Below are 15653 nucleotides of genomic sequence, written 5' to 3'. Positions count from 1 at the left end.
ATCCGACTAGGAACCATGAGGTTGCAGGTTCGACCCCTGGCCTTGCTCAGTGGGTTAAGGATCTGGCATTGCCATGAGCTATGGTGTAGGTCTCAGACAAGGCTTGGATCCTGTGTTGCTGTGGCTGTGGTGTAGGCCAGCAGCTACAGCTCCAAATCGACCCTTAGTCTGGCATTTCCCATAGGCCATGGGTACAGCCCTAAAAAAGAAAAGAAATAGCCTTAGGTTATGCCTGGACACAACATCATGCATCGACTCTTGGATTGAGAAAATTCTCTTTTCAGTCTTTGCAACTACACCAGGAAAAAGGTCTCCGTTTATTTGTTTGTTGGACGTTTTTTAATCACAGTTTCAATTGCAGTTCCTGTGATTGGTCTGCTCATCTTTTCTATTCCATCTTGGTTTAGTCTTGGAAGATGGCTCCTTTCTAAGAATTTGTTCATTTCTTCTAGGTTTTCCGTGAAAGTCTCAGTTTAGCAGCTCTTTAAGTCTTGTTAATCTTCCTTTATTACAACAGAGACAGAGAGCAGGCTTCGGGCACATAGTCTTGACAGGTGGCAGCATCTAGCCAGAATTTAATACTATTATTTACTATAATTTAATCTGGTATGATTTACTTCAATGGAACTTAGCTGTTTTCATTGCATCTGCTTATACAATTACATCTTATTTGTGACAAGTGATCCTGCGTGTCCCCCGTAGGGTAGTGGTATCCAATTTTTCTTTTGAACTGAATTTATTTATATACAACAGTGAGTCCATTTAAGGGAAAACTTAGGTAAGTAGTAGCACAGGCAATACACAAAATATCAGGATGCTTTTCTGCAGGTATGGCAGACATTGCGAAACAGGTGTATGTGAGTAGATTGATGTTTGGGAAATTCTGCTGGGACATACATTTGGAGTGGTTGGGCTGCCTGAGGGAGGGGTCAGGGCTCCACAAAGAGAGGCCAGGCTGAACTGGGCATTTCAGGTGGAAGAAACACACATCCAAAAAGATGTGAAAGTGGGCGTTAGGAAGGCTGAGAAGCTCAGGCAACAGAGAGGAGTCCTTTGAGGTCTGGCTATAGACCTTGACTCCCAGGAGGAGGATCCAGGGGTGGATGGGTTGCAGGGGAAGTGACAGCAGATCAGTGTTCATCAGAAGGTGGAATTGCCCCTGGCAAAGAGGGCTACATCTAGGTGGCGGGGTCCCAGGCCCGCCATCATCCCATCTTCCTGCAGGGAGGGAACCCCATCCTGAGGTTCAGAGCTGTGGATCCTAAGCCGGAATTGACCTGAGGAGAGAGAAGGAAAGAGTTAACCTCCCCCTCCCACAATAAAGCTCTGGGTCTGATCCTCCATCCAGACAACCCCTGCCCTGGCCCCCCCAGCCCAGCCACTCCGGCAGGACTCCCCACCCTCCTTCACAAGGCAAACTGAAGCCCAGAGTGTTTGGAGCTGTGGTCCAGGAGAGGCAGGAAGTTCAGTAAGAGAACAAGGTTCCTCGGTTCCTCCCTCATCCTCACAGCATCCCCACCCCACCCCCGCATCCACTTCCCCAGTTCCAGCCATGGGCGCGCCAGGCTTCTGGGCAGGCACCTGTTAAGCCCTGTTGAACTGGAGGAATCGCCTAGGGCTGGGGCTCAGAGAGGGAAAGAACTCACCCAGGCACACACAGCCATACCTCAGACAGGGTTTCTGCAGTCCCGGCCGCAGGCGCCGAGGCAGCACCGGCTGAGGCCCTGACAGTCCGAGTCCTTGGAGCACAGGTGCTGCACGGGACTGAGGCAGCGCAGTGGGTCCTTGGGGCAGCTGCCCTTCTTCACTGCAACACAGGGCCCCAGTGAGCCTCGCCCACGCCCCGGCCCTGGGCCCTGGGGCTTGGCTTGGGGTCAGCAGGGTGGAGAGAGACTTACCTGAGACCTTTCGGACACACTGGCGGAAGCAAGCCTGGTGGCAGCACTTCATCCTAGAGGGACACTGGCTGTCGTCCACACACTGGTCAGGCACTGATAGGAGGCAGGGCCCATCATCCGGTGGGCAGCCCCCAGACTTCTCTGTAAGAGACCCCCCCAAATTTCGCAGTTGGAGGCAGTTCAGAATTAGGCATAAATGCTGCCCTGGGCATCACATGATCTAAATTCTCCACTCCTTACTTCTTGCCTGTCCTTTGGCAATTTCTTTTTTCCATGAACTATCTTGTATGTATTTATTTTCTTTTTCCCCTTTTTTGCCCACTGCATGGCTTATGGTTCCCAGGCCAAGGATCAGATCCAAGGCACAGTTGTGACCGACGCCGAAGCTGTGGCACCGTTGGATCCTTTAATCCACTGTGCTGGACAGGGGATTGAACTTGCATCCTGGCGCTGCAGAGACACTGCTGATCCCATTGTGCCGCAGCAGGAACTCCTATTTTTAATTTCATGTTTTAACTGAGGTCTAATTGACACTAACATTCTCTTAGTTACAGGTGCACAGCCATGATTTAATATTTGTATGTACTTGAATGATCACCACAGGCCCCATCAACAGAGGTCACCATCTACAGCTGCAAATTTTTTTTTCTTGTGATGAGAACGTTTAAGATCAGCTCCTTTAGCAACTTTCAAATATGCAGTTTAGCGCTATTAACTGTAGTCACCATGCTGTACATTATAACTTCATGGGTTATTTACTGTTTATCTGGAGGTTTGTTTCTTTTGACCCCCCTCACCCATTTCGCCCCCACCCCACCTCTACAACTACCAACTGTTTTCTGTATCCAGGAGCTTAATTTTTTTCAGTTTTATTTTTTAGATTCCACATATAAATGAGATCGTACAGTGTTGTCTTTCTCTCTCTGACTTATTTCACTTAGTACCGTGCCCTCGAGGTCCATCTGTATTGTTGCAAATGGCTGGTAAATTTTGGGGGTTTTTTTTGTTTGTTTGTTTGTTTGTTTGTTTTTTTACTCTATGCCTCATTTTTCTGTCTGTGAAATGGGAGGCTGGACTCCCTCCTTCCAGGACTGGTTTGAGACTCAGATGGCATAAAAGAGAGGGAAAAACGAAATCAAGATCTCCACCTGGAGTTCCCGTCGTGGCTCAGTGGTTAGCGAATCCGACTAGGAACCATGAAGTTGAGGGTTCGATCCCTGGCCCCGCTCAGTGGGTTAAGGTTCTGGCATTGTCATGAGTTGTGGTGTAGGTTGCAGATGCGGCTCGGATCCCTGGTTGCTGTGGCTCTGGCGTAGGCCAGTGGCTACAACTCCGATTAGACCCCTAGCCTGGGAATCTCCCTATGCCGCAGGAGCGGTCCTAGAAAAGACAAAAAAAAAAACCTCCATCTGGGCCAACAAGGCCGTGTCTCATGCCTGTCCATCTCTCTGGTCTCATCGCTCTTTCTACTTGGTGGCTCCTGATCAACTCCAAGCCCCTTCTCTGTGCAGGGCCTGCTTTTTGCTGTGCCCTTTGCCCGGTGCATCACATTCAAGTCTTCATCTGCCTTCCCTCCAACTCCAGGCTCCCCACTCACAGGTGTCTACATAGAGACACAGACATATGTACTCATATACTCTCTGAAAGGAACACAGTCTGGGGATGTCTTAGGGAGAGGAAGACTTAGGAAATGAAAGACACGTTTACACAGATATCTGAACACACACACACAGGTACACATGCACGGTCAAATATGCAAACATGTTTAGATAAATACACACACATAGATATGAGCTTAACCATATAAAACTGCTGATATTCAACTTTTTTGATCTACAAAAATAGCCTTTTTTTTGTATTTTTGGGGCTGCACCTGCCGCATATGGAGGTTCCCAGGCTAGGTGTCGAATTGGAGCTGTAGCTGCTGACCTACGCCACAGCCACAGCAGTGCCAGATCTGAGCTATGTCTGTGACCTACACCACAGCTCACAGCAATGCTGGATCCTTTAACCCTGATCGAGGCCAGGGATCGAATCTGCATCCTCATGGATGCTAGTCAGATTCGTTTCTGCTGAGCCATGAGGGGAACTCCCCAAAATAGCCATTTAATCGAGTTTGATCTGTGCATATACATGTGTGTATATGTTGTACATATGTATATACACATCCAGACATTCACAAGAAAGTTATATACATGTATAAACACAGCCATGTATGTACATATGAACTGGAACGTATACACATAGTCAAATATAGAGGCCCACTGTCATATACACATGCCTACACGAGTAAATATATACACTCAGATAATTATAGGCACACTCAGACATACATAGTTATATGTATATATGAGTATATAGCATATGTGTGGGTGTAAACAGAGAGATATATACATGCATACACAGTCATACACACACAGTCGTATGCCCAGAGCCACGCAGACGCAGATCTATTCATATAACCATTGAAAACGTTTGTTGGGCAGTTACTATTGACCAGGCACTGGGCTGGACTGTTAATATCAGAGACGCCCTGATGAGTGAGGTGGGGGTGTCTTTTATTTTTATTTTTTCAAAGTTAATTTTTTAAAATTACTCAATGAATTTATTACATTTATAGTTGTGCGCTGATCATCACAATCCAATTTTATAGGATTTCCATCGAGGGGGGTGTCTTTTAAACAGAGGTGTCTGGGCTTCTACCGACCACAAGCCAAGACTTCCCTACGCTCAACCCTGTCACTCTCCATTGTCTGACATTCTAGAGAGCCAGGCCACCGTCTCATGGGGGAGAGTCAGGACAGAACGGGGATGTGTGAAGTGGGGGGAGACCAGCACATCCCCGCTTGACCATGAGGCAGGTTCTGCGCAGGCTCAGGTTCTGCGGGTGCTGGCTCTCGTCCGCCTCTGAGCTGCTGGGCTGGGTATCAGGGCGTCCTCTCCCAGTGCCCCCAGCAGCCCTCCTAAAGTGCCCACTTTGGCGCCCTTATCAGCTGCCAGGACCTGATTCCTCAAGACACCCTTTAGTCCTGGGAGAGAGACATGTGATCGCAGTTGACAAGGAGTAAGTTGGGATGGGGGGTCGCCCTGATTCCACACACCTGCATTCAAATGCCACCTTTGACACTAACTCAAGGTCAGGTCTCTGGCCTTGGGCAGAGGGTTTCCCATTGAGCCTGTTTCCTGATCTGGAAAATGAGGATAAAGATAACCCTGACCTCCCAACATTGCAATGAGGAGGAGTGTGGGGATGGTGCCTGAATCACAGCCAGCACGGGGCTGGCCTTGGAACTTGCCAGCATCCTTCCTGGCTCAGCCTAGGGGACCTTTGAGCACTCTCTTCCCCAAACCAGCTCACACCCCACGGAGACAGCTCTGTTCTGAGGAAGGCATATGTTAGGCAGAAACTGCTCCCCAGGGCCCTCTGGAGGAGGGGACCTGTCCCCATGACTGTCTCCTTCCCCTGAGGCAGGGCCAGGGCTGCACAGGTGTATGTAGGTCAGAGTGTTACGGAAGGGGTGGAGGCGGAGGCATCACCCAGATAGGGAGGCACCTGTCTAGCTACTCCATCAGCACCAGCCTCCCTCACCTGTTGACAGGTGGGATCGAGCCTTTTGGGGGAGGTGGGGGAGAAGAGAGGTAGAGGGGTAGCACTTCCTCCCAACAGGTCCCAGAAACCACACCCCCTACTCAGCTCTGGCATCCCTTTCCCCGATGGGGCTGCGGGGACAGAGAAGGCCCGAGAAGAACAGAGAAAAGGTGGGCAGGGGCCAGACCAGGCCTAGTTGGCCACAGAAGATGACAGAAGGGGTCACCTCCCTGCCCTGCAAACCCACAGATCCAGACACCTCCGTGGAAGCAACCAAAGGGCAGGTACCAGCTGTCTCCTGTTGTTCCCAGAGGCACAGGGAGATGGGCACACATGTGGACAGGCACATAGCTCAGTCACACGTGGATGTGGTCATTCCTAAGTAATGCATATGCTGACACAGATCCCACAGATGAGCGGGCGCAAAGATACACATGGATGTAGAGATAGATGCATGCGTGTAAACCAAACTCACACTCAGACATGTGACAGGCACAGACCAGGACCAAAGAGCTGGCAGGAAGATGTTTATAGTTACAGATGCAGGCAGGCTGATAGGCATCAAGATGTACAAACAAAAGGCAAGCTGCTGGAAGCACTAAGAAGCAGACGTCAGAGTTCCTATTGTGGCTCAGCAAGTTAAGGACCTGACGTTGTCTCTGTGAGGATGTGGGTTCAATCCCTGACCTCGCTCAGTGGGTTAAGGATCCAGCATTGTCAGGAGCTGCGACGTAGGTCGCAGATGTGGCTCGGATCCTGCATTGCTGTGGCTGTGGTATAGGCGACCAGATTTGACCCCCAGCCTGGGAACTTCCATATGCCACAGGTGTGGCCCTAAAAAGAAAAGGAAAAAAAAAGTAGGCATCCACAGTGACACACACAGACACACACACACACAGACACACACACACACACAGACACACAGACACACACACACACACACACACACACACACACACACACACACACACACTGCATTACCGGCCTTCCTCCAAGCCCTGATTCTCCACTAAGCGGTAAAAACCACCTCTGTCCCTGGAGCAGAGAAACCTGCCCATACTCACCTCCCTTCTTCCTGCCCAAAGCGGCAGGCAGCTGGCTCCCCAAAGCCAGGAGGGCCACCAGGAGGAGGAGGCTCTGGGCCCTCATGTTTCTGCTGCCAACAACTAGTAAGGATGGACTCAGAGGCTCCTAAATGAAGACCTGTCGCCTCAGAGACTAGAGCAACTGAGTCAAGGGAGGAAGGAGCGGGGGTGGATGGAGCGACACGTGTCTGCCATGTCCCAGCCACGCCCCTGCTCAGGAACTTCAGTGCAAGGGCACTTGTGCAAGAATTGATGATGGGTGGGGGCAGGTCCCGGGTGTTGGGGGCTAGGATCCAGTCCTGCCGGGTGTCGCTGACTTGGGCTGGGAGTTGGACAAATCCCTTCTCTCTTTGGACCTAGGTTTTTCTCATCTGTATAAAGGGTAAAATTTGTTGAGTCAGCTGCTCCCATTCCTGGTTCTCTAAGATCTTGAAGCCCCAGCCGTGGCGTGGGCAGAGGATAGAAGTCAGCTTTGACTGGCCGGGCGGGGGGCGGTTTGCAGAGGTCTTGATGCCTAGGAAAACTCGGAGGGGCAGAGCTCTCTGCTGGAGAAGGCTGGCCCCAGCTGGCACGGTGGGTGAGGCCCGCCCTGTCATCTCCTCTTGGGCTTTCTGTCCCGTGGAGGCCGGAGAGCTTCTTGCCTTTGATGAGGTCACCTCCAGTGGCATCTGGTAGAACTGCCCTCTGCCTGGGCTGGCTCAGCTGTCAGGGGTGGCTGGAGCAGGGGTTTGGGTTTGGCTGTGGTCACGGGTCAAGGCAGATGGAGGTGGCCTCTGGGACCCCTTCTGTCATCCTAAGGGATCCTGAGCAAAAAGAAATCCTCTCTGCCAAGGATCCCACCTTAGGTTTCACATCATCTGGCTCCTGCATTTGGTGGAACAGAGACAGCGGGGCTCCCATAAGAAACCGCACTGAACCAAGTAGCTTAGCAGGACTAGTGGAGATCAAGACCCTCCTGGTTACCCTCCCACTTGAAAGATGAGGTGACCGTAGGCTGGGGACTGGCCCAAGGACACATAGGTCATTCCTAACTGGGGCCGGGACGTCTGCCACTGACTCTCCATGATTCCCATCCACTTCCTGGGTCTTGGAAGTGGGGCAATACCTCATCTGAGATCCTGAGAAAGGAAGAGGATGTTCCAGCCCCAAACCACCCTTGCCATCAGGAAGTTCTTCCTTGGGTTTAACTCGAATCCCTCACGCTGTCTTCCAAGCTCTCAGGAAAAGAGAGGCCCTGTATTCTATGTTCTGATGTGATGTTTGGAATTCTAGCATCCCCTCAACAGCTTGGTTTAGAAGGAGAATTTTATGAGGCTAAATTTTTTTCCTGATTATAGACTACACATGTATATTGAAGAAATGCATTTTCTTTTCTTTCTTTCTTTTTTTTGGCTTTTTAGGGCCGCACTCGCGGCATATGAACGTTCCCAGGCTAGGGGTTGAACCAGAGCTGCAGCTGCTGGTCTACACCACAGCCCCAGCAACTTGGGATCTGAGCTGCACCTGTGACCTACACCACAGCTCACCACAACGCCAGATCCTTAACCGAGTGAGGTCAGGGATCGAACCCACAACCTCATGGTTACTAGTCAGATTCGTTTCTGCTGTGCCACGACGGGAACTCCAAGAAATGCTTTTTCAATTAAGATTATGTTGTAGACATTTTCCTGTGTGTTGAAGCATTATCCAATATTGTCGTTTCTAATGGTTACCTGGTATTTTGTAAGACTGAGATGCCCAAACATATGCAATTAGTTCCCTGTTGTGAAACACATAGATTTCTATTTTTAAACTTTCAACACATAAAGCTCTGACAATGACCGTTGCACATACCTTTTGAGCCACATCTCTGACTATTTTCTTAGGGTAAATTTGTTTCAAAGTAGAAATGTACAAAGTGAAACTTTCAGATATGAACTAAATAAATCCTGGGGATCTAATGTACAGCATGGTGACTACAGTTAATAGTATCGGGTTGCATATTTGAGGTTGCTCAAAGAATGGATTTTAAAAGTTCTCATCACAAGGAGAAAACTCTTAAGTATGTATGGCCACGGATGTTAACTTATTGCTGCCATCCTTTCATAATGTATACAAATATTAAATCTTTATGTGTGTTACACCCGGAAGTAATATAATGTTATGTGTCAATTAAACTGCAATTAAAAACAGGAAAAAAGAAATGCTAGAGCAAAGGACACAATCATTTTCAGGCTTTGAATATCCGGTCCAATTATGTTTCAGAAAGGAAGGAAATGAGTGTAGGAGAGCCTCCACCTGCTCTGCAGTAGACGTCTCTCATTTTTGTTTGCTCAGCATCCCCTCCTTTGATGGAGCCACTGCTCCCCAGCTCCTATCATTCTGGTTGGCTGCCAATCATCAGGTCATTTCCTATCACAGGGAAGGGCTTTTGACCCAGGTTAGAACCACTGGACTCTTCCATGACCTCTGAGCTGCCCACCCCTCCATTCAAATCCTGAACAGAGAAGGCAGCACTCTAAGGAGAACCATCTCAGGAGTTCCCTGGTGGTCTAGTGGTTAGGACTTGGCGCTTTCACCACTGTGGCCCTGGATCAATCTCTAGTCTGAGAACTGAGATCCCACATCAAGCTGCCACATACCGCCACCAAAAATAAATAAATAAATAAATAAATAGAACAGTCTAAAATTCAGTTGCTGTTGCTCACAACCAAAAATTCTTAACAGATACACTCACCAAATACAGGATATTTTTTAAAAAGTAAATAAATTCTCTGCCAGTGGAAAATGGGGTCTCATTTTAATTCACCTCTCTCTGAATATTGGTGAGGAAGAGCATTTCTTTATGTGTTCATACTGACCAGTTGTGTCTCTTCTCGTGTGCATTATTTGATTTTTTTATTGGGGTCACTTTTATTTTTATTATTGAGTTTTAAGAACTCTTTATATATTAAGGATATTACTACCTTGTCATACATAAGAGGCAGTATGGTAACGTCGTTAGTAGATGTAAACTGGAGTCAGGCAGAGCTTTTTTTTTTGCAGATGTAAAAAAATTTGTTTTATATTGGCATATAGTTGATTTACAATGTTGTATTAGTTTCAGGTGTATAGCAAAGTAATTCAGTTATACATATATATCAGACATATCTTTTAACTTTATTTGTGTTAATACGTTTTTTAGTTTTTAATGTAGTTTTTAAAGGCTAAAGCCCTTTTAGAGTTATTATAAAATACTGACTTTATTCCCTGTGTTGTATAATACATCTCTGTAGCCTTTTACCTGAGAGTCTGTACCTCCCGCTCCCCTGTATTCCCCCCATACACACTTGTAACCATTAGTTTGTTCTCTGTATCTGTGACCCTGCTTCTTGGGCAGACCTACTTTTGAATCCTAGTGCCACCAGGTTCTAGCCATGTGACTTTGGACAAGTTACTTAACTTTCTTAAGCCTCCGTTTACTCTCCTATAAAATAGAGATAATAATATTTATTTTATAGGATGCTTCTGAGGATTGAATGAGTGTGATAAACGCTTTTTTCTTTTTTTCTTTTTTTTTCTTTTTTTGGCCATGCCCAAGGAATGTGGAAGTTCCCGAGCCAGGGATCAAACCTGCACCACAGCAGCAACCCAAGCCCCTGCACTGACAAATGCCGGTTCCTTAACCTGCTGCGCAAGAGAACTCCAATGCTTATTTTAATCTTAGCCTGCAAATATTTCTTTCCTGTATTTTGCTTTGTACCAATGTTCTACATTTTGAAGTAGTCAAATCACTCTTTTCATTTGTATTTTCTCCCTTTGTTTTTATGCCGAAGAGCCTTTTTAACTCTGATGTCAGATGCAAGTTTGCTGTATTTACTGAGAATTTTTTGTGGTTTCTGAAAAGCATGTTAATTCTTTAATTCATCTGAAATCTATTTTGGCATAGGGATATGAGATAGGGAAATATTTTTTTTCTAAGTTATTAAGCAATTGTCCTAATAACATTTAGTAAATAATTCAAACTTTGCCATTGATTGGAAATTATGTCTTTATAAAAACTAGTTTTATGTGTAACAGAGGCTGTGTCTGAGGTTTTTATTCTTTTTCATTGACTGTTTATTATTGTGCCATCATTGCTTTTGTAATTGTAGCTTCACAATACATTTTCGTGACTAGTGGTGTCCATTACCCTTTATTAATCTACATTTTTTTTTGTCTTTTGCCTTTTTTGTTGTTGTTGTTGTTGCTATTTCTTGGGCCGCTCCCGTGGCATATGGAGGTTCCCAGGCCAGGGGTCGAATCGGAGCTGTAGCCACCGGCCTACACCAGAGCCACAGCAACGCGGGATCCAAGCCGCGTCTGCAACCTACACCACAGCTCACAGCAACGCCGGATCATTAACCCACTGAGCAAGGGCAGGGACCGAACCCGCAACCTCATGGTTCCTAGTCGGATTCGTTAACCACTGCGCCACGACGGGAACTCCTAATCTACATTTTCACTTGTCCATGTCACAAGTATTTCCACTCTTCCATATGGACCCTAATAATCATTTTTTTAAGTTTCAAGAATAAATTTATTGTTTTCTTTTTCTTTTTATGGACGCACCCAAGTCTGCCCTATGTCCAAGTTATTGGTGTCTAGAGGACACTGCTCATGTCACTAAATTATTCTAAAGAGGCAGAGACTCAGGGTGTTTTGCCTCATCATTTATTTCTCCAAAGACACTGCAGGAGAGGTTACCATGTCATCCAGGGGGATGGAGTACCTGCCAGTGGAGACTGCATCTCAGACTCCAACGGGGAAGATGCCTAAAGAGCAGGGACCTCCCAGTAGCTGTTGCAGCAAAACTTTCTGATATTCCTGGGACATAATTAGGCACTGCAAGTCCCTCCAGAGTGGGTCTCAGGATTTGTCTGGTGACGAGCAGAGCTGAGGGTTGTTGGTCCGAGCTGGAGTTTGCGGTGAAAGCGGGTATGCCGGGTAGGGAGCTACCTCCAGATGTGCAACATCCAGTGTGGAGACTTCATTTTCCTTGGCTGTCTGAATTGGCTTCTGGGCATTAGCTAAAACAGCCTCCTCTCCCAGTCTTGATGGCGTGGCCTCCTGTAGGAGGTGAACCTCAGTGTTCCGCCCTCCCAGGCTCTTGGTTGTCTCTTCAACCTTTGTGATTATCGAAGCTGCCGTCTTCGTTCTCAGTGGCTCTCCGTGGTTGAGGGTAGACCAAGATCCATTTCAATGTGGGTATCTTCTCGCTTGCCCAATATGTAGAATCAACTCCGCTAGTTGCTGGATTTCTTTCAGGAGAATTGCTCTGTGTGCAGCTGTAAATTTCGTGTGACCATGGCATACATCTGGAGGAAACTCAAACCTGAAAAGACGTATTCATCCTAGTGTTCACTGCAGCACTATTTACAATAGCCAAGAAAGAGGTGGAGGCAACCTGAATGACCATCAACAGATGAATGGATAAAGAAGATGTGGTACATATACACATGGAATATTACTCAGTCATAAAAAAGAACGAAGTATCGCCATTTGCAGCAACATGGATGCAAGTAGAGACGCTCATGCTGAGTGAGATACATCAGAAAGAGAAAGACAAATGCCATATGATATCACTTATATATGGAATCTAAAATATGGTACAAATGAGTTTATTTACAAAACAGAAACATCCTCACAGACATAGAAAACAAATTTATGGTCAGTTACCAAAAGGGAACTGGTGGGGGAGAGATAAATTAGGAGTTTGGTATCAGCAGATATAAAACTACTATATATAAGATAGATAAACAACAAGGTCCCACCATACGGCACCTATATCCAACATCCTATAATAAACCATAATGGAAAATAATCACTTTGTTGTTGTTCTCAGGCTAGGGGTCGAGTCAGAGATACAGCTGCTGGCCTACACCACAGCTCGCAGCAACGCTGGATCCTTAACCCACTGAGCGAGACCAGGGATTGAACCCACATCCTCACGGATACTAGTCAGGTTTGTTAACCACTGAGCTGTGACAGGAACTCCTCCCCAGTTATAGTTTTAAATAATTCTTCTATTTTGTTGTTTTGGTTTTCTTCTTTGTGGGACTTGAGTTATTTATTTGTCTGGGTCTCCATTGACTTTTTAATGTTTAAAACTTTCTCCGTAATCATTTTATCTTCTTTTTTTTCTTTATGAGACCACACCTGTGGCATATGGAAGTTCCCAGGCTAGGGATCGAATTGGAGCTGCACCTGCAGCCTACGCCACAGCCATAGCAATGCCAGATCCTTAACCCACTGAGCCAGGCCAAGGATCGAACCTGCATCCTCACAGAGACAATGTCAGGCTTTTAAGCGATTTATTTTTGTTTCCTATTCTTTGCTTTTCTTATTTTCCCCCCTTTCCTTTCTTACTTTACTTAGTCCTTATTTCTGAACTGTTGTCCTTTTTCTCTACTCTCTGTCAGATCCCATTTCACACCTTCCTGCTACCTCGCTATCTTCTCTTTGAGTGTCTGGATTTTTGCTTGATGATGGCTCCTCATACCTTCAGTTTGCTTTAAGGTTAGAATGATTTTCTTAGTTTCTTAGCTCAAGGGCTCCCTCCTCTGTTGCTACAATAATGGGCAGTTTCCTTAATACATGTATGGACTCCTGGTTTTTTTTTATTTTTTATTTTATTTTATTTTTTTTTTAGGGCTGCACCCGTGGCATATGGAGGTCCCCTGGCTAGGGGTCCAATTGGAGCTGTAGCTGCCAGCCTACACCAGAGCCACAGAAACTCAACATCCAAGCCACGTCTTCAACCTGCACCACAGCTCACAGCAACGCTAGATCCTTAACCCACTGAGCAAGGCCAAGGATCGAATCCACATCCTCATGGATGCTAGTCGGGTTCATTAACCACTGAGCCACAACAGGAACTCCTGGACTTCTAATTCTTAAGGCTTGGTTCCCACCATCAGCCATGGCCACTAAGAGGTATTATTCCAGTATTTCGAGGTAATAACTTCTCATAAATACCCCATCTTCTTTTCCCTAATGCATTTTTAATTTATTTCTCTACATCTCTCTGCACTTGTGTCCTACCCTTCCTGTCAGCAGACCCACTCGCTTCAACTACCTACCACTCAGGGTGGGCATTTTGCCTTCTGGGAGGTGAGTTTTTGCTGGTATTTTGAAGTGTAGGTAAGGGAGGGAGCAGGGGGATGGCATAAACCGTGTAGTGTCTGTATCACCATGCACTTCAACTGCTCCCAGAAGGCCTTGCTGCAGAGCTTGTCAATCAAATGCTTGTCTTTCCCAGATTCTTTTCCCAGATCCAGCACTTCACGTGTGATTCAGGTTCTTACAATAAAATGCATTCATACAAAGAGCTGAGTCCTTTTCCTGCTTGAACTATCTAGAGTGATTTCCTTTTTTAAAAAAATGTATTGGAGTATCGTTGATTTACAGTGTTGTGTTAGCTTCAGGTGTACAGCAAAGTGAATTAGTTATAGGTATACATATACCCATTTGTTTTCAGATTTTTTTTCCCATATAGGCCATCACAGAGTATTGAGTAGATTTCCCTGAGCCATAGAATAGGTTCTTGTTACTTACTAATTTTTTTTTTTTTTGGCTTTTCTAGGGCCACACCTGCGGCATATGGAGGTTCCCAGGCTAGGGGTCCAATCAGAGCTGTTGCTGCCAGCCTACACTACAGCCACAGCAACACAGGTTCCGAGCCATGTCTGCAACCTACACCACAGCTCACGGCGACGCCAGATCCTTAAACCACTGAGCAGAGCCAGGGATCGAACCCACAACCTCATGGTTCCTAGTCGGATTCGTTAACCACTGAGCCACGACGGGAACTCCACTTACCGATTTTATATGTGGTGGTGTGTGTATGCCAATCCCAACTTCCAGTTTATCCTCCCCCCAAAACATTTCTTCTTTGGTAACCATAAGTTTGGTTTTGAAATCTTTGAATCTGTTTCTATTTTGTGAATAAGTTCCTTTGTATCATTTTGTATGAGATTCCACATATTCGTGATCTCATATGATGTTTGTCTTTCTCTGTCTAACTTCACTTAGTATGATAATCTCTAGGTCCATCCGTGTTGCTGCAAATGTCATTATTTTGTTCTTTTTAGTGGTTGAGTAATATTCCACTGTATATATTTACCACACCTTCTTATATATTCCTCTGTCAATGGACGTTTAGGTTGCTTCCATGTCTTGGCTATTGTAAATAGTGCTGCAGTGAACACTGGAGTGCATGTACCTATTTGAATTATGGTTTTCTGTGGATATGTGCCCAGGAGTGAGATTGCCAAGTCATATGGTAGTTCTATATTTAGTTTTTTAGGGAACCTCCATCCTGTTCTCCATAGTGATGTCACCAATTAGCTTCCCACCACAGTGTAGGAGAGTTCCTTTCTCTCCACACCTTCTCCAGCATTTATTGTTTGTAGACTTTTTTTTTTTGTCTTTTGTTGTTGTTATTGTTGTTGTTGTTGTTGTTGTTATTTCTTGGGCCGCTCCCGTGGCATATGGAGGTTCCCAGGCTAGGGGTTGAATCGGAGCTGTAGCCACCGGCCTACGCCAGAGCCACAGCAACGCGGGATCCAAGCCGCGTCTGCAACCTACACCACAGCTCACGGCAACGCCGGATCGTTAACCCACTGAGCAAGGGCAGGGACCGAACCTGCAACCTCATGGTTCCTAGTCGGATTCGTTAACCACTGCGTCACGACGGGAACTCCCTGTTTGTAGACTTTTTGAGACGGCCATTCTGACTAGCATGAGGTGATACCTCCTTATAGTTTTGATTTGCATTTCTCTAATAACTAGTGATGTTGAGCATCTTTTCATGTGCTATTTGGCCATCTGTCTGTCTCCTTTGAAGAAATGTCTATTTAGATCTCCTGACCATTTTTTAAAATATGTATTTAAAAAATGTTTTAGGCATTCCTGTTGTGGCACGGTGGAAACGAATCCAACTAGGAGCCATGAGGTTGCAGTTTCAATCCCTGGCCTCGCTTGGTGGGTTGAGGATCCCATGTTGCCATGAGCTGTGGTGTAGTTTGCAGATGCAGCTTGGATCTGGCGGTGCTGTGGCTGTGACATAGGCCAGTGGCTACA

At 46.3% G+C, this 15653-nt stretch overlaps 1 protein-coding gene across 1 annotated transcript; it reads right to left on the bottom strand.

The window, feature by feature from the left end:
- Nucleotides 1-429: 429 nt before the first annotated feature.
- On the bottom strand, nucleotides 430-6719 carry WFDC5 (WAP four-disulfide core domain 5). Its single transcript, XM_047770312.1, has 4 exons — nucleotides 6552-6719; nucleotides 1899-2039; nucleotides 1667-1807; nucleotides 430-1277 (listed from the first exon to the last, which is right to left on the bottom strand). The coding sequence occupies exons 1-3, from the start codon at nucleotides 6634-6636 to the stop codon at nucleotides 1668-1670; spliced, it is 366 nt and encodes a 121-aa protein (XP_047626268.1). The 5' UTR covers nucleotides 6637-6719; the 3' UTR covers nucleotides 430-1277; nucleotide 1667.
- Nucleotides 6720-15653: the final 8934 nt, after the last annotated feature.

The sequence above is a fragment of the Phacochoerus africanus genome, chromosome 3, assembly GCF_016906955.1.
Source record: "Phacochoerus africanus isolate WHEZ1 chromosome 3, ROS_Pafr_v1, whole genome shotgun sequence".
NCBI classification, from domain to species: domain Eukaryota; kingdom Metazoa; phylum Chordata; class Mammalia; order Artiodactyla; family Suidae; genus Phacochoerus; species Phacochoerus africanus.
The sequence above is the reverse complement of the archived record's forward strand: the minus strand, read 5'-3'. Positions and strand labels throughout refer to the sequence as shown.